Genomic DNA, 25,754 nt, shown 5'->3' on the forward strand with positions numbered 1-25,754 from the left:
AACAGCTAGAAGCCAAAATAATAAAGACTGAAATTAAAAATACATTTGTTGTGAGGATACTACCACACCATCAATTGTCTACTACGAAAAATCATGTGTGACACTGAAAGACAAATGCTGTCTGAAGTATTGTGCAGTGACTGAATTCTTCGTAAAAGAACATTTAACACTGGCCAAAATTCATTTGTGGCTTGGAAATGTGTAGGGAGGCTCTTCGCCTTCAATTTACACCATGAAGAAATGGGTGTTCAAGTTTAAACGTGGCCGTGAAAGTGTCCAAGATGGTCCATGTGAAGGACATCTAAAAAGTGCAAGCATACCAGAAATCATTGACAACATGTGTATATGTTTTTTGAAGATCGGCATATAAAGGAGCATAAAATTGTCAATGCGCTTGGGATAAGGAATGTGTTGGTCACATCATACACCAGGAATGGAACATGAGAAAGCCATGTGCAAGATGGGTGTCACTTGTGCTCACTGTGGATCATAAAACACATTTGCATACACTTTCCAAAAAGTGGTTGGTGCACTTTAAGGAAAACAGGAGTGACACCTTGCATCACTATGTGACAGTGGATGGAACATGGATTCACCACTATACACCCCAACCCAAACAGCAGTGTATGCAGTGGATAGAAGCCAGTTCTTCAGCTGCAAAGATGATGAGGACAGTGCCATCTGTGGGAAAGATCATGGTATTGGTGGTTTGGGATGTGAAAGGAATTTCGTTGATTGACAATCTTGAAAAGGGTTGAAACCATAATTTGAGAATACTTCTCTCAGCTTCTAATGAAACGGGATGCAAGCATTTCTGAAAACATACCCAACTTAAAGAAGAAAAAAGTCATCTTCCATCAGGACAATGCACGTGCCCACAAAAGTGTCTTAGCAATGGAGAAATTGAGGGATTTGCACTATGAAAAGTGCTGGAACATCCACCCTTTCCTCACATTTGTCTGCCTCAGACTTCCATCCGTTCTCAAAAATCAAGAAATTTCTCACTGGTCAGCACTTTCTGTGCAATTGAGAAGCCATTGCGACTGTAGATGGGTACTCTGCAGAACTTCCAGAGGAACTCTATGGTGGGGGATTAATGGCATAACTCCACTGTATGAAATGTTTTGAGGTTACAGGAGATTATGTTGAAAAATAAAACTTCTTTGAAAGCATAAATTGTCATTTTCACTATCAGGGTGACTGTCCTTGTAATCATCATTTCACCCAAACTCCTCAAACTAAACAAGGGGCCAGGTTCTTTCAGAATTCCTGTTTGATTTTACATTAAATATGTTTCAGAATTAACTCCTTTCCTAGCCTATATTATCAGGAGTCTCTCGTACTGTGAATTGTCCGTTGTTACTGGGCAAGAGCATTCCCATTTATAAAAGGGAGAAAGAAATTAATATACAGAGTTACAGACCATTACCCCTAATATCCATCTGTAGTAGAACACCAGAGCAAATATTAAACAAACCAAAATTGATGTTCCTGGGTACAAAGAAATTTCTCTCAAAGGATCACCTTTGGGTCATGAAAGTATCACCACCTTTGTTAATCACACACAATACCTTACAAATAGTAGAGTCTATTTCTAACCATCTTCTTATTTTACCAAGTCAAATACTACAGTTTAGTAAGTTTTAGACAGTTGAAACTCGAAGCTTTAGTATCAAGAATATAAGGAAAAGAGAGATTGCTGCTTATAAAGATTGTGACGTTTGCCTGCTTTATTTCTTCATTGATAGTGCTCGGTGTTGATGCAGTGCATTGTTATACTGGCTGAAAAATGGGGGATGGAAGTTCAACACTGACTACTGTAAATGCCGACAACTGCACAGTTCTTTACTTTCACTGTTCACAACTCCCAATATTACACAGTTATATGGCCAGTTCACTGTTGGTTAACTTTTGATAAGCCTCATTAATAGTTTGCATGCAAACATCAGCTTACTGCAATAGTTTGCTTTTGAACATCTATTAGCAGTAAATACGTAACCACACATTTCACAATTCTTGCAGAATAATAACATATGTGTGACACTATTTCTCAAATAAATTGAACAGACACTGTCATTGTTTTAACACACGGCCTATTTTTGTTACACTAATTCCATTCATTAAGTTAATGCATTATAATTATTCTAACTGATACAGACTTCCTGTCTGAAAATCGGCTGTGGAGAGACTGTCTCAGGACCAAAAATTGGGCCTTTATATATCCTCACAATAATAGGCACTGAAACTATACAGTGTTAGATGTTTAAGTTACAGAAATTACAATTAAAACATAACTCATTCAGTTAACTGAGTGTTGTTGTTGTGGTCTTCAGTCCTGAGACAGGTTTGATGCAGCTCTCCATGCTACTCTATCCTGTGCAAGCTTCTTCATCTCCCAGTACCTAATGCAGCCTACATCCTTCTGAATCTGCTTAGTGTATTCATCTCCCTCTACGATTTTTACCCTCCACGCTGCCCTCCAATACTAAATTGGTGATCCCTCGATGTCTCAGAACTTGTCCTACCAATCGATCCCTTCTTCTAGTCAAGTTGTGCCACAAGCTCCTCTTCTCCCCAATTCTATTCAATACCTCCTCATTAGTTATGTGATCTACCCATCTAATCTTCAGCATTCTTCTGTAGCACCACATTTCGAAAGCTTCTATTCTCTTCATGTCTAAACTATTGATCATCCACGTTTCACTTCCATACATGGCTACACTCCATACAAATACTTTCAGAAACAACTTCCTGACATTTAAATCTATACTCAATGTTAAATTTTTCTTCTTCAGAAACGCTTTCCTTGCCATTGCCAGTCTACATTTTAAATCCTCTCTACTTCAACTATCATCAGTTATTTTGCTCCCCAAATAGCAAAACTCCTTTACTACTTTAAGTGTCTCATTTCCTAATCTAATTCCCTCAGCATCACCTGACTTAATTCGACTACATTCCATTATCCTCGTTTTGCTTTTGTTGATGTTCATCTTATACCCTCCTTTCAAGACACTGCCCATTCCGTTCAACTGCTCTTCCAAGTCCCTTGCTGTCTCTGACAGAACTACATTGTCATCAGTGAACTTCAAAGTTTTTAATTCTTCTCCATGGATTTTAATACCTACTCCGAACTTTTCTGTTGTTTCCTTTGTTGCTTGCTCAATGTACAGATTGAATAACACCGGGGAGAGGCTACAACCCTGTCTCACTCCCTTCCCAACCACTGCTTCCCTTTCATGCCCCTCGACTCTTATAACCGCCATCTGGTTTCTGTACAAATTGTAAATAGCCTTTCGCTCCCTGTATTTTACCCCTGCTACCTTCAGAATTTGGAAGAGAGTATTCCAGTCAACATTGTCAAAAGCTTTCTCTAAGTCTACAAATGCTAGAAACGTAGGTTTGCCTTTCCTTAATCTAGCTTCTAAGATAAGTCGTAGGGTCAGTATTGCCTCACGTGTTCCAACATTTCTACGGAATCCAAACTGATCTTCCCCGAGGTCGGCTTCTACCAGTCTTTTCATTCGTCTGTAAAGAATTCGTGTTAGTATTTTACAGCTGTGACTTATTAAACTGATAGTTCGGTAATTTTCACATCTGTCAACACCTGCTTTCTTTGGGATTGGAATTATTATATTCTTCTTGAAGAATGTTGTCTGCTCCGGGGGGCCTTGTTTCGACTCTGGTCTTTCAGTGCTCTGTCAGACTCTTCACGCAGTATTATATCTCCCATTTCATCTTCATCTACATCCTCTTCCATTTCCATATATTGTCCTCAAGTACATCGCCCTTGTATAGACCCTCTATATACTCCTTCCACCTTTCTGCTTTCCCTTCTTTGCTCAGAACTGGGTTTCCATCTGAGCTCTTGATATTCATACAAGTGGTTCTCTTTTGTCCAAAGGTCTCTTTAATTTTCCTGTAGGCAGTATCTATCTTGTCCCTAGTGAGATAAGCCTCTACATCCTTACATTTGTCCTCTAGCCATCCCTGCTTAGCCATTTTGCACTTCCTGTCGATATCATTTTTGAGACGTTTGTATTCCTTTTTGCCTGCTTCATTACTGCATTTTTATATTTTCTCCTTTCATCAGTTAAATTCAATATTTCTTCTGTTACCCAAGGGTTTCTACTAGCCCTCGTCTTTTTACCTATTTGATCCTCTGCTGCCTGCACTATTTCATCCCTCAAAGCTACCCATTCTTCTTCTACTGTATGTCTTTCCCCCATTCCTGTGAATTGTTCCATTATGGTCTCCCTGAAACTCTGTAAAACCTCTGGTTCTTTCAGTTTATCCAGGTCCCATCTCCTTAAATTCCCACCTTTTTGCAGTTTCTTCAGTTTTAATCTACTGTTCATAGCCAATAGATTGTGGTCAGAGTCCACATCTGCACCTGGAAATGTCTTACAATTTAAAACCTGGTTCATAAATCTCCGTCTTCCACGTATACAACCTTCTTTCATGATTCTTGAACCATGCTCTGCATAAAATTCTACCAGGCAGCTTCCTCTTTCATTTCTTATCCCCAATCCATATTCACCTACTATGTTTTCTTCTCTCCCTTTTCCTACACTCGATTTCCAGTCACCCATGACTATTAAATTTTTGTCTCCCTTCACTACCTGAATAATTTCTTTTATCTCATCATACATTTCATCAATTTCTTCATCATCTGCAGAGCTAGTTGGCATATAAACTTGTACTACTGTAGTAGGGGTGGGCTTTGTGTCTATCTTGGCCACAATAATGCGTTCATTATGCTGTTTGTAGTAGTTTACCCATACTCCTATTTTTTTAATTCATTATTAAATCTCCTCCTGCGTTACCCCTATTTGATTTTGTATTTATAACCCTGTATTCACCTGACCAAAAGTCTTGTTCCTCCTGCCACCGAACTTCACTAATTCCGACTATATCTAACTTTAACCTTTCCATTACCCTTTTTAAATTTTCTAAACTACCTGCCCGATTAAGGGATCTGACATTCCACACTCCAATCCGTAGAACGCCAGTTTTCTTTCTCCTGATAACGACGTCCTCTTGAGTAGTCCCCACCCAGAGATCCGAATGGGGGACTATTTTACCTCCGGAATATTTTACCCAAGAGGATGCCATCATCATTTAATCATACAGTAAAGCTGCATGCCCTCGGCTGTAGTTTCCCCTTGCTTTCAGCCATTCGCAGTACCAGCACAGCAAGGCCATTTTGGTTATTGTTACAAGGCCAGATCAGTCAATCATCCAGACTGTTGCCCCTGCAAATAGTGAAAAGGCTGCTGTCCCTCTTCGGGAACCACATGTTTGTCTGGCCTCCCCAACACGCAAGCCTCCCTACCAATGGCAAGGTCCATGGTTCATGGGGGGGGGGGGGGGGGGGGGGGGGGGAGGTGAGAGGGGGTGTTAACTGAGTATATGGAAAAATTCCTTCTTTTTTAACAGTTTTTTCAACTACAAGGGTTAGGCTGAATTATTGTTTATTGATGAAATTAACAATACAGTTATACAATACTTTTGACAAACCTGGTAATTATTTTGAAAATAATTAAGGGCTGGCTTTGCCAAATAAATACTTAAAGAATCCTAGTAGTTCTTCTTCCAAATTTATAATTAGTGCACAATTTATATTTGTTTATAAGTCAACAATAGAATCTAAGTCATGGAACAATCACTGATTTCACCCTATAATAAAAGATATTAACTAGGAACAGTCAAAATAAATCAGGAAATTGATTACATACACAAAACTAAGCACAAAATTAGATCGGGTGCTATATTTCTTAAGACTGAGGCCAACATTTCTCTTTTATGGAAATGCAGATTATACTCATTCATGTTAAAGGTAATTAGGCAAAAATGAAAATAAAATGAATTTAAGGAGGCAGATGGCAACACAAGAGAGGAAGTAAAGAGATCCCAGCTTGCTTCGTCACAAGATGACACATTATGTTGCAGACAGGCACAATGGAAAGACACACATTAGCCTTCAGCCAAATTGTCAAAAAAGGATACACACACACACACACACACACACACACACACACACACACACATATTCATTCAAACAAGCAATCACACTCCACACACAAATATGACTACCATCTCTGGCAGCAACCCTCACAAGTATCTTCAGTGATTTGGTTTACAGTGTATTTTGTCAATCTTGGCAACAAATAAGAAATGAGTTTAATGTCTATTAATTGATGTTATTAAAAATTACTATACTTTACGTAACTTTCACTCGTCATCCATTGCATCTTGATGTCATCGCTGGCAAGATTCTAGTCTAAGGTGTACGATATTCGTACTTCCAAAATTGTTCTCGGGTTTTAAGAATTTTTATGTGTGTCGTCTAAATGAAATATTGCAGGCTGTGACTTGAACTCTCCACATTTTATTAACATTTTATATACAATTCTTCTCACAGTACAACCAGTCATCACAAGTTCAAACTGAGGACTTTACAGTTGAACATATCAATACATTATATCTGCCAAAAACAGGACTTCAAAGACATCACATAATTAAGTTATTCCATTGATTACGATATTAGCATTTCAGCAGAAAATCTTTTCACTTACTGTGTAGATTTCTGAAAGCCATTTGACACCAACACGTCATTTACTGGCTGAATCCATTATGTTATGCCTACATGGTAAATTTTTAATGAAAATGAAAGTAACATCAGATGTGTCTCAAGGAAATGTGGTAAGACCAGTAATGTTATCAATGCAGATGAACAATTTATCTGGTAGTCTGTGACTCTAATATTCTTTGCTGATGATGTTATTGTTGTTGTTGTCCTCATAAAAGTATCATTACTACAGTTTTCTAACTTGGTGGAAAGAGAACTGGCATTTGAGGTATATTGCTAACCATTCTATTGCTTTCATCGTATATCTAATGAAGGGACCATTCAAATGTGATAAAAGAGGTTAGAACTTTTATTGAGGCACACAGACAGTAAATTTTCTCTAATTTTAAAGGCAAACGGTAAAAAACAGGGTGTGGCTAACATTGGTACAACATACCCTCTGTCATGCACTGTACAGTGACTTACAAAGTAACGATCTTCCTACAAATGACCATTGCACCCAGTAAAAGTCTCTGTAGTGAAAGTATGTAGCAATAGTGTTGTTTTTGTTTCCTTCATTTTTTTCTCAAAGTGATTCATTTAATTAATCTTAATTATGATGCCTGTTCTCATGTATCAACAGGTTTGGTGAAGCTCAGTTACATTACTGTGAAGTAATGCTGAAAGATGTGTATGACTCAAAGCGAATAAATGCACACTTGCATTCTGATCCTAACTTCAGTCTTGAACAACAGGTTAGTTTCTTTCATATGATATTGAGTGGGCATTTAACAATATCAGTTCTGTAAAACTGCTGTTCAATTACCATTTAAAATTCTGTTTACAGAAGTTTCCAGTGTGTGCTATGGTCCTCTCAGCACAGTTTTGGCCACCATTTAAGGGTGACACATTAGAGCTGCCACCCTTTATAAAGGAACACCTTGATGTTTATACAAAAGCCTTTGAAACACTGAAGGTTAGAATAGCAGTGTTCTTTATCACCTTTCTTCTAATTGTCTATTTGTATAGTGACTCTTTTTTTTGCATGAATTATTTCTATGCTCTGCTGTCTATTTTTGGTAAACTTTAAATAGGACTTGCCCTCATGTCATGAAATTCCAGCTAATGCTGACTGAAGGAGAAAACTTGCTTAAGACTATGTATTGATGGTAAAGAGTGTACACTCTTCAGCTTATTAGAATACAAATTTAAGTTGTTGTACTATGTGCATACATTCATCCTTTGGTGATGAAGTTCTAACACAAATGCTAGGCAGTATCTTTTTCCCAGTGTAGACAACATACCGTAGCTCAACAGTATAAATTGAATTACTGATGTTAAAATTAAATTGTAGTTTGCAGATTTCTTATGGGGACATTTGTTTTACACTTTTTTAGAATTGCTGACACTTAGTGTCGATGCTGTGAAAATTTTAAGCGATACATAAAGTTGTTGAAAACTGCACAAATCATCTCTCATTTTCCTACTTCCTCTTTCACTTCCTATGTCTTATTGATTGTAAAGGATTAAAGGAATTATTTAAAAGTTCCATTCATCATTCTGACATAGTCAAAACCTTTGTTAATGACAACTATCCTGAATCATGCATACATCATCTTCTTGCTACATGATTACTGATTTAGTCAGCCTTAACTGTACTACTTAGTTTTTGGGATGTGGGCTTCATCACTGTGATGGTAAATCTAGTGACACTGTGGCTAAGGGTTTCCACCAAATTTCTGACACCACTGCTTATAAACGTTATTGCTAAAGGCCTATGCTACAAATCCAGCATGACCTCCATCAGGTCCTCAAAACATTATGACCATCTCAAAACAAGTCGACTTCATCTTCCCTATTTTCACTCCAATAAGCTTTCATTTCAACATGTTTTACCTGCTTCCTAAGTTCCACAGAACCAGCTACACTGGCCTCACCAATTGGGTTTTCTTTCTGCTCCTTCCACATATTCCTATGTAGTCTGTACATCAGGGGCATAAATATGTTCCAAGATTTGCCATTTCTTATTGGTCCTTGACACTTTGTAGCTTTCATGGGATAACTGGCATTTATCTTCAATTCAGGTTTTCAGCAATATTCTGATGCTTTCCTGCAAGTCAAACAAACCTGTGGCCATTTATGCTACCTGTCTTTGTATATGTTCAGTATCCTAGGTCCATTAATACTTGGCATGTGTACCACGCATTGGAGCAATATTCTAAGGTGGGAGGTGTGAGCATTTTGTAATCTGCATCACCTCATCAATGTCTTTTCATTTGCAGAACTTTCATAAAGTAAAAACAGGGGCATGAGCAAAGAAAATCATTAACATTATAGTCTATCATTAACAGTATAGTCAATAAGCACATAAACAATTGTGTACAGGTAGGAATAGCTCAGCTTACAAATATGTATGTGAAGAATAGCTTACATGTATGTACAAGTACAATGTCATGGCTCTGAAGTCTGATTTTGAGCATGCAAGCACATGCCTGATCCACCTGTGGTGTATGTGAGAGATGATGAGTAGGCATCACACAGTTGATGACTGACACTACCATGCCTAATCATACAGCCACATGCACAGTTTGCATAATCATGTGGATGTGCGTAGACTGTGCACGGCTCCATGCCCTTCCATATACTCTGGCTGCATTGTGATGTAGCTAACCATCATTGTTTCCTTAGCCACATGGAAGGAGCCACATGATGAGTACTCAACCACTTGAAAGTGAGTGAGACCGAACCATGTGAATAACAAGTGACAGGGAATGATTGCCACCCACTCAGCTTTGCCTCGTGAATGTAGTGCTCTAGTCTTACTCCTGCTCAACACCTCTACTGGACAATGAGTGGATATCTTTTTTTTCATTCCATGTTGTTATTTATACCCTTCATCAAATGTTTTTCTCATATCTATACAGTTATCTTACATTTTAATTTATGCTTTTCTTGTGTTTGCTTCCCATGTGCATTTTTCTGGTTTATCTCCAGGATCTTATCTTCAGGGCTAATTCCCCTGTTTGTTTATATATTTTGCTCTCCCCATACAGCATCCCATTCTGAAGAGTGTTATGCACTTGCTCCATCTACATATGTCAATTGGACCATTTGGGCCACATCGGAGCAATATCCACAGTTCACTGTAAAATCGTTATTATTATTATTATTATTATTATTAAATCAAACAAAGGAATTTCCCAGTAGTAATATCAGTAATGTAGGAAAAGACAGATTCCTACTTACCGTAAAGGAGCCACGTCAAGTTGCAGACAGGCACAATTAGAAGACACTTACATAAAGCTTTCAGCCAAAGCCTTCATCAGTAAGAGAGAGAGAGAGAGAGAGAGAGAGGCAATGGCCATCCTGCCTGGTGGCCCTTGCTGAGGCTGGATGGCACCCATGGGGAGGGCCCCTGGTCAGAGTGGGTGGCATCAGGGCAGATGACATGCCATGAAATGTAGTACGTCATCTCTTACTGGTGGTCCGCCACCAGCAGTCTCTAAATGGGCAAAGTCCAACTTCAGTGCTAAGAAATATGACCCCAAATCATTCCCCTTCCAGGTCACACCATGGGAGGAACACCAGGCTAAGGATGGCAGTGCAGCTTATTCGCCCCGGTATCTCATTGTATGAGAGATGATGGGGAATCTTTCATGACCAGAAAAGCCTCAGTATTTTGTGGAGCATTTGGGGAGGTGGAGGGCTTGTCCAAAATTCGCTCTGGGTCAGTCTTGATAAAAATAGCATCCTCTGCCCAGTCACATGCATTAGTTGCTTGTGACAAATTGGGGGATGTTTCTGTTACCATCATGTCCCAGCTTAAATATGGTCCAAGGTATTATATTACACAGGGACATCCTTTTGCAGTCTGACGATGAGCTGCATGCCAATTTAGAGTGGTGAGGTGTTCATTTCGTCTGGTGCGCCCATTGGGGTCCGAGGGCTAATCAGGTTGCCACTGGTACCTTCATCTTGATCTTTGAGGATGACACATTGCCTGAGAAGGTCAAGGTGATGGTCTACCACTGTGACTCCAAGTCATATATCCCTCCCCCGATGTGGTGCTTTAAATGCTGGAAGTTCGGCCATATGTCTTCCTGCTGTACGTCCTGCATCACATGTCGAGATTCTGGATGTCCATCACATCCCAATACTCCATGTGCCCCACCTCCCATCTGTGTCAGCTGTGGAGAGCATCATTCACCTTGCTTGCCAGACTGCAGGATTTTACAGAAAGAGAGGAAAATCATGGACTGACTGACCTACACTGAGGCTAAGAGGAAATTTGAGCACCTACATCCTGTGGCTATGGCCTCTTGCACCGCCGCTACGAGAGGAAGGGGTTCCTTGGGTCACTTCATGCTCATGCTCATCCTCAGTCCCAGAGGCTGAATCAGTGGAGTCCTCCCAGCCAGGGAAACCCAAGGAGCAGCGAGAGAAATCCAAAACGAAGGTCCCCAAGACCTCGTGCTGGCACTGCGTAGTTTTGATGATCACAGATGCACACATGCTACTGTAAGCTTACACATATATTTCCCTTATCTGCATTGCTGTTTTTACTATAAAATGCTACCTACAAGCTCTGCGTCTGCGGATGAGGTGGAGATTCTGGCGTCCACTGAGGATCTAGATCTCGCCAGACCCTCAGACACAATTGATATAGACTGCTCAGGCAAAAGTTGGTGGCAGCAGGTGTCCCTGAGGCGTAAACTGCTTCATTGAATGTTCCATGCCTTCCCAGTCTCATGATGACATCATCTTCCAGTGGAATTGCAGCAGTTTTTTCTATCGCCTTGTTGAGCTACGGCAACTGTTAAGCTTTACACCTGCTTTCTGCATTGCACTCCAGGAAACCTGGCCCCAGCAATACAGACTCCTGCCCTCTGTGGCTATAAGGGATACTACAGGAACCGTAGCAACTTTAATCAAGTGTCAGGTGGAGTTTGCGTTTATGTCCTAAATTCAATCTGTAGTGAACCTATGCCCCTTCAAACCATTCTTGAAGCTGTGGCTGTCAGAATAAGGACAACGTCTGCAATGTATATCTTCCTCCAGATGGTGTAATATCCCTGAATGTATTAACTGCACTGATTTATCAACTCCCTAAACCTTTCCTACTTTTTGGTGATTTTAACTCCCATAACGCCTTGTGGGGTGGCACCGTGCTTACTGGCTGAGGCAGAGATGTCGAAACTTTACTGTCTCAGTTCGACCTCTGCCTCTTAAACACTGGGGCCACCACACATTTCAGTGTGGCTCATGTTAGTTACTTGGCCATTGATTTATCAATTTGCAGCCCAGGACTTCTCCCATCTATCCACTGGAGAGCATGACGATCTGTGTGGTAGTGACCACATCCCCATCTTCCTGTCACTGCCCCAGCGTGAGCCCACAGACGCCTGCTCAGATGGGCTTTAAACAAAGCAGACTGGGAAATTTTCACCTCTGCTGTCACCATTGAATCTCCTCCACATGGGAACATAGATGTGCTGGTAGAACAGGTGACTACAACAATCAATTCCTCACTCTTTACGGTGCCCCTGGTAAATGGCAGTCCCTTGGTGGTTGCCGGAAGTCGCTGAAGCAATTAAGGAACATCGGCGAGCTCTACATCAGCATAAGTGGCACCCCTCCCTGTAGTGGCTCATAGCCTTTAAATGGCTCCATGCCCGCGTTCGCCAACTTATCAAATGATGGAAACAGGAGTGTTGGGAGAGATATATTTCGACCATTGGGTGCCATACGTCACCTTCCCAAGTCTGGGCAAAGATCAAACGTGTTTTTGGGTACCAGACCCCAACAGGTGTTCCTGGTGTTAACATAAATGGCGTATTATCTACCGACGCAAACACGATTGCCGAGCACTTTGCTTAGCACTATGCTTGAGCCTCTGCATCAGAGAATTACCCCCCCCCCCCCCCCCCCAGCTTTCCAGCTTTCACACTCTCAAATGGTGGCTGGAAGGTAAAGTCCTCTCATTCACTGCACACCACAGTGAATCCTATAACAGAGTGGGAGCTCCTCAGTGCCCTTGCACATTTCCCCGATACAGCTCGTGGGCCAGATCGAATCCACAGTCAGATGATTAAACATCTCTCATCTGACTACAAGCAACATCTGGTCGTCATCTTCAACCAGATCTGGTGTGATGGCGTCTTTCCATTGTAAGGGTGGGGGAGCACCATCATTCTGGTGCTCAAATCCACTAAAAACCCACTTGATGTGGATAGCTATTGGCCCCTCAGCCTCACCAACGTTCTTTGTAAGCTGCTGGAACATATGGTGTGTCGGAGGTTGGGTTGGGTCCTGGAGTCCCGTGGCCTACTGGCTCCATGTCAGGGCAGCTTCCGCTGGGGTCGCTCTACCACTGATAATCTTGTGTCCCTCAAGTCTGCTATCCGTACAGCCTTTTCCAGATACCAACCCCTGGTTGCCGTCTTTTTTGATTTATGAGAAGCGTATGACATGACCTGGCGACATCAAATCCTTGCCACATTATACGAGTGGGGTCTCATAGGCCCACTCCCAATTTTTATTCAAAATTTCCTGTCGCTCCATACTTTCCGTGTCCAAGTTGGTGCCTCTCATAGTTCCCCCCACATCCAGGAGAATGGGGTCCTGCAGGGCTCTGTATTGAGTGTATCTCTGTTTTTAGTGGCCATTAATGGTCTAGCAGCAGCTGTAAGGCCATCCGTCTCATCTTCTCTGTATACAGATGATGTCTGCATTTTTTACTGCTCCACCTGCACTGGTGTTGCTGAGTGTCGCCTACAGGGAGCCATCCACAAGGCGCAATCATGGGTTGTAGGTCACGGTTTCCAGTTTTCGGCCCCAAAGTCATGTGTTATGCACTTTGTCAGCGTCATACCATTCATCCAGAACCAGAACTTTACCTTAATGACTATCTGTTCACTGTAGTGGTGACATATTGATTATCAGGACTGGTTTTCGATGCCCAATTGACTTGGCTTCCTCACCTTCGTCAGCTTAAGCGGAAGTGCTGGCAGCACCTCAGTGCCCTCCACTGCCTAAGCAACACCAACTGAGGTGCAGATCACTCTACGCTGCTGCAGCTCTACACCGCCCTTGGTCAATCCTGCCTTTACTATGGGAGACTGGTTTATGGTTCGGTGGCACCCTCAGCATTGCATTTACTTGACCCAGTACACCACTGTGGCGTTCACCTAGCGATGGGATCTTTTAGGACGAGTCTGATGACCAGCATCCTTGTGGAGGCCAGAGTACCTCCATTGCAGGTTAGGCATGCACAGCTGCTGGCCAGTTACGTTGCACACGTTCATAGTTCTCCTGCCCATCCGAATCACCGTCTCCTTTTCCCACCCACGGCAGTTCATCTCCCACATCGGCAGCCCAGGCCAGAGCTTCCAATTGCAGTTAGTGTCCAATCCCTTCCTTCCAAACTGGAGTCCTTGCCTTTACCACCTATACTTGAAGTCAATTCACTTACACCTACATGGTGTACATCTAGGCCGCGACTTCACCTGGACCTTTCACGTGGCTCTGAGGACTCGTTAACCCCCGGCTCTCCACTGCCACTTCCTCTCGATTCTTGACATATACTGAGGCCACGAAGTGGTTTACACTGACGGCTCAATGACTGATGCTCACGTTGGCTTCATGTACGTTCATGGAGGACATATTGAACAGCATTCCTTGCCTGACGGCTGCAGTGTTTTCACTGCCAAGCTGGTGGCTATATCTCGTGCTCTTGAGCACATCCGTTCATGACCTTGGAAGTCGTTTCTTCTGTGTACTGACTCCTCGAGCAGCCTACAAGCTATCAACCAGTGCTACCCTCGTCATCTTTTGGTAGCGACCATCCACGAGTCCATCTCTGTTCTGGAATGGTCCAGTCATTCAGTGGTATTTGTCTGGACCCCAGGTCACGTCAGAATTCCAGGCAACGAACTTGCCGACAGGCTGGCCAAACAGGCTGCACGGAAACCGCTTATTGAGGTCAGCTTCTCTGCAACTGACATGCGTGCAGTACTATGCCACAAGGTTTTGCACCTTTGGGAGACGAAGTGGCATAACCTCAGCATGCACAACAAACTACGTGCCATTAAGGAGACTACGAATTTGTGGCAGTCCTCCATGCGGGCCTTCCTCAGGGACTCTGTGGTTCTCTGCTGGCTCTGCATTGGCCATGCTTGGGTGACACACGGCTACCTCCTGCACCGTGATGACCCTTCCTCAGTGTCGGTGTGGCGCCCGGCTGACAGTGGCCCATATCTTGGTGAGCTGTCCTTCTTTGGCTGTCTTGCGATGGACTCTTCAGTTAACGGACTTTTTGCCATTAATTTTAGCTGACAACGCCTCATTGGCTAATTTAGTTTTATGTTTTGTACATGACGGTGGGTTTTATCATTCTATACAAGTTTTAGCGCATGTCCTTTGTCCCTTTGTGTTCTCCACCCTAATGCTTTTAGGATGGATGTTTTAATGTTTTGCAGAGTGGATGGCTTTTCCTTTTTATTCTCATGGTCGACCAGTCACGATCATCTGCTCTCTTGTTTTTACCCCTACCTGTTTCTTGCTTCTCTCCGTGGTTTTCTTTTCCCGTTTTGTCCATAGTAGTGTTGATTGTCTTTCTGGTTCTTCCTTTCTCCTGTTATTGTGCTGTACGTCTCCATTCTTTTCTTCTTTCCCTTGTGCAATTATTTTACCGGGAACAAGGGACTGATGACCTTGCAGTTTGGTCCCTCCCCCCCTCCCTCCCTCCCTCCCTCCCTCCCTCCCCAACCCCTCCTCCCCACTCCTCTTCTTTTAAACCAACCAACACTTATATATCATTCTGCTAAATATATTCAAGTGATGTCTTTGCTGCCATCAAGAATCCCTCTGGATTGCCAGGAAATGATCACTTTTGGCTTGCATGCCTGATATGCTGAACAGTTTGTCACAATGCGCCACAAGCACAAGTGGGTGATGCTATTAATCTACATTTGTACACTGAATCAACACATCTTCCATTATTTGTTCTTATTCTGTTGAATGCAGACAGACCAGATCTCATGGTGCTCTTCACAACCTAGTGGCCTGGACAAGCTGTTCTGGGGTAACATTGTTCTGTCATATTTCTGTTCATTGGCCTGTTATTGTTACTGTGTTACATACCAAAAATTTTGCAACTTGTAAATGTGGATGATAGGAGTGAAGTCTGTTTTTATTGAGTGCAGATAAGGATGACCAACTGTTTTTGTTAATTCTTGCTTGGGAACAGATTTTTGCCACAAAAAAGAGTGGGGGGGGGGGCTGAGAGTAAGCAGCAGGAATGTAGAGTTTCTGATTGTTCCTATGATGTGCTTATAGTGTGATTGAGTTGTCTATAGACAAGTCTGATGTATGAGCTGTTGATCCAGATTGCAGCACAATATTTTGCCACGGGGTACACCAGTCCGAGAACAGAACTTCTTAGTGTTGGAACTGATGAATCCCATATTGATCTCACAAAGTTTCTGCAAGTTGTTTCTGAACTTCATCTTAGTGCTGCTTTTCAGCAAGTGTCATGTAAACGTGGTAGCCAAGAACTTTAAACATCCAAACTTCTTCTTCTTCTTCTTCTTCTTCTTCTTCTTTTTTTTTCAGAGATTCTATGGAAAACAAAGGCAAATGTAGTCATCAGATTAATTTTAGACCACCACTTACCCAATCTTGTTATCCATCAACTTTACACTGATGGGCTATGCCTCAATATATATGTTTGAAAATAATCAATTTTTGAAAATATAGTGTAATTGAATAGATAAAAAATCTACTCGCTAAGGGATGATTGGAGAACACACACATAAAAGGTATTACGTATGCAAGCTTTCAGAGACAGTGGCACCTTCTTCTGGCAGAAGGATTGAAGGGAAAGGAAGAGGGACAAAGGTGAAGGGCTGGTGAGATTTGGGAAAAGGGGTAGAGTTTGGAAAAGTTGCTCAGAACCCCAGACGGGTAAGTCTCCCCTGACCTGGGGTTCAGGGTGACTTTTCCGAGTTCTATGCCTTTTCTTAATCCTCACCGGTCCTTTCCCTTCACCCTTCTTCTGTCCCCTTAAACCCTTCTGCCGGAAGAAGGAGCCATTGTCTCCAAAAGCTTGCATATGTAATATTCTTATATGTGTGTTCTCCTGCCACTGCTTGGTGAGTAGATTTTTTATGCATCCAATTACGCAATATATATTTTGACTTTCAGTGTAATCAGATATTCACAAATACAATAGTGGAATGGAATCTGTGTCACCCTTTAGTGCAAGCTGTTCCAACAAGTGCTGATATGTGTACAGGTGGGTGCCAGTGGCCAGAGGTGAGTGGGGGTGCCAAACGACTGACATGCGGTCAATTAGGAAGTTGGCCTGTATCCTACATGACCATGTGTCTGGGCCAAGCGCCCAAGGCTAGGGGTAAACAAATGGCTTCTCGGCCTGACAGAAAGGCACCGATGTAGTGAAATAGGGCCTTGAGAGTAGAATATACTTCCTGTACCTTCTCACAGGAGAGTTGATGGGTGCTCGTTGGTGCCTGTGCCGTGTGTGAAAGTGTGGAGTAGCCTGTTGTAGTGAATCTACCTTGGCAGGAGGAGGAATGACGTATACAGGTGTCTATGAGAATAAGAGAGAGACAGGTGTAGTGTTTTCAATTCTACTTATGTTGTTGTTGTTGTTGTTGTTGTTGTTGTGGTCTTCAGTCCTGAGACTGGTTTGATGCAGCTCTCCATGCTACTCTATCCTGTGCAAGTTTCTTCATCTCCCAGTACCTACTGCAACTTACATCCATCTGAATCTGCTTAGTGTATTCATCTCTTGGTCTCCCCCTACGATTTTTACCCTCCACACTGCCCTCCAGTACTAAATTGGTGATCCCTTGATGCCTCAGAACATGTCCTACCAACCGATCCCTTCTTCTCGTCAAGTTGTGCCACAAACTTCTCTTCTCCCCAATCCTATTCAATACTTCCTCATTACTTATGTGATCTACCCATCTAATCTTCAGCATTCTTCTGTAGCACCACATTTTGAAAGCTTCTATTCTCTTCTTGTCCAAACTATTTACCGTCCATGTTTCACTTCCATACATGGCTACACTCCATACAAATACTTTCAGAAATGACTTCCTGACACTTAAATCTATACTCGATGTTAACAAATTTCTCTTCTTCAGAAACGCCTTCCTTGCCATTGCCAGTCTACATTTTATATCCTCTCTACTTCGACCATCATCAGTTATTTTGCTCCCCAAATAGCAAAACTCCTTTACTACTTTAAGTGTTTCATTTCCTAATCTGATACCCTCAACATCACCCGACTTAATTCGACAACATTCCATTATCCTCATTTTGCTTTTGTTGATGTTCATCTTATATCCTCCCTTCAAGACACCATCCATTCCGTTCAACTGCTCTTCCAAGTCCTTTGCTGTCTCTGACAGAATTACAATGTCATCGGCGAACCTCAAAGTTTTTATTTCTTCTTCATGGATTTTAATACCTACTCCGAATTTTTCTTTTGTTTCCTTTACTGCTTGGTCAATATACAGTTTGAATAACATCGGGGAGAGGCTACAACCCTGTCTTACTCCCTTCCCAACCACTGCTTCCCTTTCATGTCCCTCGACTCTTATAACTGCCATCTGGTTTCTGTACAAATTGTAAATAGCCTTTTGCTCCCTGTATTTTACCCCTGCCACCTTTAGAATTTGAAAGAGAGTATTCCAGTCAACATTGTCAAAAGCTTTCTCTAAGTCTACAAATGCTAGAAACGTAGGTTTGCCTTTCCTTAATCTTTCTTCTAAGATAAGTCGTAAGGTCAGTATTGCCTCACGTGTTCCAGTATTTCTACGGAATCCAAACTGATCTTCCCCGAGGTCGGCTTCTACCAGTTTTTCCATTTGTCTGTAAAGAATTCGTGTTAGTATTTTGCAGCTGTGGCTTATTAAACTGATAGTTCGGTAATTTTCACATCTGTCAACACCTGCTTTCTTTGGGATTGGAATTATTATATTCTTCTTGAAGTCTGAGGGTATTTTGCCTGTTTCATACATCTTGCTCACCAGATGGTAGAGTTTTGTCAGGACTGGCTCTCCCAAGGCCGTCAGTAGTTCCAATGGAATGTTGTCTACTCCGGGGGCCTTGTTTCAACTCAGGTCTTTCAGTGCTCTGTCAAACTCTTCACGCAGTATCGTATCTCCCATTTCATCTTCGTCTACAACCTCTTCCATTTCCATAATATTGTCCTCAAGTACATCGCCCTTGTGTAGACCCTCTATATACTCCTTCCACCTTTCTGCTTTCCCTTCTTTGCTTAGAACTTGGTTTCCATCTGAGCTCTTGATGTTCATACAAGTGGTTCTCTTATCTCCAAGGGTCTCTTTAATTTTCCTGTAGGCAGTATCTATCTTACCCCTAGTGAGATAAGCCTCTACATCCTTACATTTGTCCTCTAGCCATCCCTGCTTAGCCATTTTGCACTTCCTGTCGATCTCATTTTTGAGACGTTTGTATTCCTTTTTGCCTGCTTCATTTACTGCATTTTTATATTTTCTCCTTTCATCAATTAAATTCAATATATCTTCTGTTACCCAAGGATTTCTACTAGCCCTCGTCTTTTTACCTACTTGATCCTCTGCTGCCTTCACTACTTCATTCCTCAGAGCTACCCATTCTTCTTCTATTGTATTTCTTTCCCCCATTCCTGTCAATTGTTCCCTTATGCTCTCCCTGAAACTCTGTACAACCTCTGGTTCTTTCAGTTTATCCAGGTCCCATCTCCTTAAATTGCCACCTTTTTGCAGTTTCTTCAGTTTTAATCTACAGGTCATAACCAGTAGATTGTAGTCAGAGTCCACATCTGCCCCTGGAAATGTCTTACAATTTAAAACCTGGTTCCTAAATCTCTGTCTTACCATTATATAATCTATCTGACACCTTTTAGTATCTCCAGGGTTCTTCCATGTATACAACCTTCTTTTATGATTCTTAAACCAAGTGTTAGCTATGATTAAGTTGTGCTCTGTGCAAAATTCTACCAGGCGGCTTCCTCTTTCATTTCTTAGCCCCAATCCATATTCACCTACTATGTTTCCTTCTCTCCCTTTTCCTACACTCGAATTCCAGTCACCCATGACTATTAAATTTTTGTCTCCCTTCACTATCTGAATAATTTCTTTTATTTCATCATACATTTCTTCAATTTCTTCGTCATCTGCAGAGCTAGTTGGCATATAAACTTGTACTACTGTAGTAGGTGTGGGCTTCGTATCTATCTTGGCCACAATAATGCGTTCACTATGCTGTTTGTAGTAGTTTAACCGCATTCCTATTTTCCTATTCATTATTAATGTTAGAACTTCAAGTTTAACACATATATTTCGGAACGACGCAACAACACATATAAGTCACAGAGTAAGTTGACATGTGTATTCGTTAGCATTCGAATAAGCACTGAGTCCCAGTCTAGCGGCCGCTGCTCGGCTGGCCGCTTAGGTGGCGCAGCTGCTGCGTGTCTGGCAGACAGCACCGTACGTAGAGGACGCGCGTAATTGCACGGCGGCACTTTGAATGATCGGCGAGTCACAACACTTTTCCCCCCTTTGAAATTGTTGCACTGGTCTTGATGGAGGTGTCCTGGAGATGGCTAACGTCCATAGGCGTTATTTGACTCGCTGTTAAGTCTCGAGGAGGCGGCTTCCCGTACGGACGGAAGTGTCCCCGATGATAACGGGTCAAGATGACAGGAGACGTAGGGGTCGAATCTGCTGGGGCCCTAATGCACCAATCTGCCCATTGTGGCAAGTCCAGTTGATATGACAGGACACATGGGCGATGTGTCAGCGTCCATTAGAGGAGGAGGCGAGTAGATTTGCTCAGACAGAGGATGGTCCTCCAGTTCCTGCATGGGCACGTCTCCTGGTGGCGTCCGTTCGGGTATCCATGAGCGTTTTGGAGGCATAAGCAATGGGTTGTTCCGAACCATCAGAAAAACGGTGCGCAAGGACTGCCCCAACCCCATATTGAGAGGCGTCAGTGGCAAGAACAAGATGTTGGCCAGGTCGATAAATAGCCAGGCACGGGGCCTGTTTCAGCATATTCTTTAATTTCTGGAAAGCCGTGTCACATGACGCGGACCAGTGAAAAGGCACGTTTTTATGCAACAGGCGATGCAACGGCTGAGCCACCGACGCCGCAGACGGTAAAAACTTGTGATAGTATGCTATTTTCCCCAAGAAAGCCTGCAGTTCCTTAACAGATGTAGGGCGAGGAAGGGCATTGATCGCAGCGACAGTTTGTTGAAGCAGACAAATACCATCCCGAGAGAGTTGAAACCCCAAGTACATGATAGAGGCCTGAAAAAATTGTGATTTCTGAAGATTACACTTAAGACCGGCAGTCTGTAAGACATGAAAAAGTGTGCGGAGATTTTGAAGATGTTCATCAGTGGTGGAGCCAGTGACAACAATGTCGTCCATGTAATTGATACACCCAGGAACAGGGAGCAATAAGTGTTCCAAGAATCGCTGAAAGAGAGCAGGGGTGCTAGCAACCCCGAATGGCAAGCGTTGGTATTGATAGAGGCCGAAAGGCGTGTTAAGGACCAGAAACTGCTGGGAAGCAGTGTCGAGAGGAAGTTGATGATAAGCTTCCAACAGGTCAATTTTAGAAAAATACTGGCCTCCAGCAAGTTTAGTGAACAGTTCTTCAGGACCGGGCATAGGGTAAGTGTCGATGAGGCATTGAGCATTTACAGTGGCTTTGAAATCGCCACAGAGACGAATATCACCATTTGGCTTAGCAACTACAACGACAGGAGAGGACCACTCACTGGAAGTGACAGGAAGCAAGACCCCTGACGCAGTGAGACGCTCCAACTCCCGTTTTACCCGATCACGAAGGGCCACAGGAATGGGCCGAGTCCGAAAAAACTTAGGCCGAGCAGTGGGTTTGAGCGTGATATGAGCCTCAAAGTCGTTTGCACGGCCTAACCCAGGAGAAAAAAGGGACGAAAATGTCGTCGACAAGGAATCCAGTTGAGCATAAGGAATAGCGTCAGAGACAATATTGACAGAGTTATCTATGGAGAACCCAAAAACGCGAAAGGCATCGAAACCAAAAAGATTTTCTGCGTTGCTCTGGTCGACCACAAATATGGGAACAGTGCGAACGACGGATTTGTAAGATACCTCAGCATTAAACTGTCCCAAGAGAGAAATCTTCTGTTTATTGTACGTCCGTAATTGCCGAGTGACAGGGGACAGGAGTGGAGAACCCAGCTGAAGATACGTCTGAGAATTAATTATAGTGGCAGCAGAACCGGTATCCACTTGCATGCGAACATCTCGACCAAGGATTTGGACAGTGGGGAATAACTTCCCTGAAAGGGAAGAAGTGCAATTGACAGACAACACAGAATCAGAATCAGCGTCATGTTCATGAACATCATGTATGTGGTCGGATTTACAAACAGAAGACACATGACCTTTCTTTTTGCAATTGTAACACACAGCCCAACGTTGGGGACAATCCTCGTGTGAATGTTTCGTAAAACACCACTGACATGAAGGAAGTTGCCGGGGGTTTTGCTGCAGTTTCTTAGCGGGTTGTTTACGGCTAGGCTGAGGCTGCGCGTGGGAGTGCACTGCGGCCACGTCGGCCGGCAGGGACGCGCTGCACGCGTCGTCAACAGCGCACAGAGGTTGTATTTCCCCGACATCACCCCACGCTTCTATTTGCGCCCCAGCGGCGCGAGAAATTTCAAAAGACTGCGCAATAGAGAGAACTTCATCTAGAGTCGGATTCGCCAACTGAAGGGCATGTTGCCGAACTTCTTTGTCGGGCGCCGACCGGATAATAGCATCCCGTACCATGGAATCGGCATAGGATTCTTTGTGAACGTCAGTATCAAATTGACACTTTCAACTGAGGCCGTGAAGTTCAGCAGCCCAAGTGCGATAGGATTGATTTGGTTGTTTTTGACAACGATAAAAGGCAACACGAGAGGCTACCACATGCGTTTGCTTTTGAAAATAGACAGACAGAAGTGAGCACATTTCAGCGAAGGACAAAGACGCAGGATCCTTCAAAGGAGCCAATTGCGACAACAACCGATACATTTGAGGTGAAATCCTGGAAAGGAACAGAGACTTACATGGTTGTTGGTCCGTGACATGAAATGCCAAGAAGTGCTGTCGAAGACGTTTTTCATAATCAGACCAGTCTTCCGCCGTTTCGTCGTAAGGAGGAAAAGGAGGTATAGCCAATGACGAGAAACGCCCCGCATTTGATGCCGCGACAAAATCGCGAATGGCCGCTGTTAGAAGCGTTTGCTGTTCAAGGAGATTTTGCAAGAGTTGCTCGACAGTAGCCATAGAACCCTGTGAGTCAACGGTGAAAAGGAAAAATCCACTACCTCGTCGCCAATTGTTAGAACTTCAAGTTTAACACATATATTTCGGAACGACACAACAACACATATAAGTCACAGAGTAAGTTGACATGTGTATTCGTTAGCATTCGAATAAGCACTGAGTCCCAGTCTAGCGGCCGCTGCTCGGCTGGCCGCTTAGGTGGCGCAGCTGCTGCATGGCTGGCAGACAGCGCCGCACGTAGAGGACGCGCGTAATTGCGCGGCGGCACTTTGAATGATCGGCAAGTCACAACAATTAAACCTACTCCTGCATTACCCCTATTTGACTTTGTGTTTATAACCCTGTAGTCACCTGACCAGAAGTCTTGTTCCTCCTGCCACCGAACTTCACTAATTCCCACTATATCTAACTTTAACCTGTCCATTACCCTTTTTAAATTTTCTAACCTACCTGCCCGATTAACGTTTCTGACATTCCACGCTCCGATCCGTAGAACGCCAGTTTTCTTTCTCCTGATAACGACATCCTCTTGAGTAGTCCCCGCCCGGAGATCCAAATGGGGGACTATTTTACCTCCGGAATATTTTACCCAAGAGGACGCCATCATCATTTAATCATACAGTAAAGCTGCATGCCCTCCGGAAAAATTACGGCCATAGTTTCCCCTTGCTTTCAGCCGCTCACAGTACCAGCACAGCAAGGCCGTTTTGGTTATTGTTACAAGGCCAGATCAGTCAATTATCCAGACTGTTGCCCTTGCAACTACTGAAAAGGCTGCTGCCCCTCTTCAGGAACCACACGTTTGTCTGGCCTCTCAACAGGTACCCCTCCATTGTGGTTGTACCTACGGTACGGCTATCTGTATTGCTGAGGCACGCAAGCCTCCCCACCAACGGCAAGGTCCATGGTTCATGGTTGGGGATTCTACTTATAGAGTTTTTAAATGTGTATGCTAAGTCAATTGCTGACATTATAAAGGGCTGATGTGTCGTCAATAAATATATACTTCTTAATAAAGGTGTATGAATTTGTTTAATTGGCATGTTTCAGTTCTAATATTTCATCATGAATATGATGCAAGGAACACATAACTGTCTATTTGTAATATAATTGGGTTTTGAAGAATTAATGTGAGACCTATGTGCACAGCATATAAATTCGGCTTTTATTCATATCATACAGAAAGCTATAGATAACACATGCCAAATTGATAATTTTTTCCCCCTACTAAGGAAGACATGATTATCTGATGTATTCTGTCTTTTCTTCTTTCCAGTAATTTTTCCTTCTTTCCGTATGTTTTTCTCTTCTTCCTTCCACCCATGTTGCACCTGTCTTTTTCTTTGTTTTTTTTACTGGAACTCTTTCGACCAACCTTGTTGTATGGGAGTGAAAGCTGGGTGGATTCAGGTTACCTTATCAACAAGGTTGAGGTTACGGATATGAAAGTAGCTAGGATGATTGCAGGTACTAGTAGATGGGAACAATGGCAGGAGGGTGTCCACAATGAGAAAATCAAAGAAAAACTGGGAACGAACTCTATAGATGTAGCAGTCAGGGCGAACAGGCTTAGATGGTGGGGTCATGTTACACGCATGGGAGAAGCAAGGTTACCCAAGAGACTCATGGATTCAGCAGTAGAGGGTAGGAGGAGTCGGGGCAGACCGAGGAGAAGGTACCTGGATTTGGTTAAGAATGATTTTGAAGTAATAGGTTTAACATCAGAAGAGGCACCAATGTTAGCACTGAATAGGGGATCATGGAGGAACTGTATAAGGGGGGCTATGCTCCAGACTGAACGCTGAAAGGCATAATCAGTCTTAAATGAAGATGATGATGATGATGATTTTACTGGAAACCCTGGAAACCTTTTACTTTTGCACTGAACCTTTCTCATTGTCCTATTTCTTCCTCCATTACTTCCATTTCTCTCAGGTCTGCTTTAACTTCTTTTACACATGTCATTGATGTTTTGAGGTTTCTGTCAAAGAAGTTAAATATTCTTTTTGATATCCTGTTTTCTTCTAGCCATTTTAGGTGTCCATAGAATGCAACTCTACTCTTCCTTAACGTGTCTGATATTCATTCTATTTTTTCATAAACTTACTTTATTAATACTTACTTTATTACTACTTAATTTCCATTTCCCATTGTCGTATCTTGGTCCCAAAATTTTCCTGATTATCTTCCTTTCCTATTCTTCTATTTCACTTGATTGTTTGGCTGTATTTAACAAAATGCATTCTGATGCATAAAGGTATTCTGGTTTAATGAAAGTATTGTAGTGCTGAAGTTTTGCATTTAGGGAAATAGATTTCTTGTTATACAGGTTTTTGTTAGTCGAAAAGCCACCTCCATTTTCCTTGCCCTTGCCAGTTTAGCTTCTTAGTCTAAAGTGCTTGGTTGAATTACTTCACCTAGGTATTTAAATTGTGTAGCCTTTTTTAGTCTGCCATAATCAGTTTCCACATATTTCAGTGCCCCCTTCACATCTGTCATGTACTCAGATGTACTCAAAAGAGAGATGTAGGCCTGCTTTTGAAGCTGTCTCTTCTAGAGATTTGTCTGCATTGTTGCATTAACTGCAGATTCAGCAAAGATGGAAAGATCATCTGTGAAAGCCAAACAATCAAAACTCAGATTATCCTCTTTTCTCCCAATTGTGATTCTTCTGATTACTTCTTCTTCTGTTTGTTTCCTCCATTTCCTGATTACCTTTTCCAACACACAATCGAACAGCATTGGGGACAGTCCATCTCGCTGCCTTATGCCAGTTTTGATCTCAAAAGCCGTGGAGGTGTCGTGTAGAAATTTAATTT

The 25,754-nt window shown here is 42.6% G+C and overlaps 1 protein-coding gene across 2 annotated transcripts in view; it reads left to right on the forward strand.

Moving 5' to 3' along the window:
- LOC126187495 (anaphase-promoting complex subunit 2) overlaps positions 1 to 25,754 on the forward strand; it is a 105,913-nt gene that overhangs the window by 69,249 nt on the left and 10,910 nt on the right. For both annotated transcript variants that reach the window (XM_049928607.1, XM_049928608.1), the window contains exons 9-10: positions 7,212 to 7,323; positions 7,416 to 7,544. In XM_049928607.1, coding sequence (XP_049784564.1) covers positions 7,212 to 7,323; positions 7,416 to 7,544 — 241 coding nt within the window. The remainder of the gene's footprint in view (positions 1 to 7,211; positions 7,324 to 7,415; positions 7,545 to 25,754) is intronic.

This window comes from Schistocerca cancellata, chromosome 5, assembly GCF_023864275.1.
Source record: "Schistocerca cancellata isolate TAMUIC-IGC-003103 chromosome 5, iqSchCanc2.1, whole genome shotgun sequence".
NCBI lineage: Eukaryota > Metazoa > Arthropoda > Insecta > Orthoptera > Acrididae > Schistocerca > Schistocerca cancellata.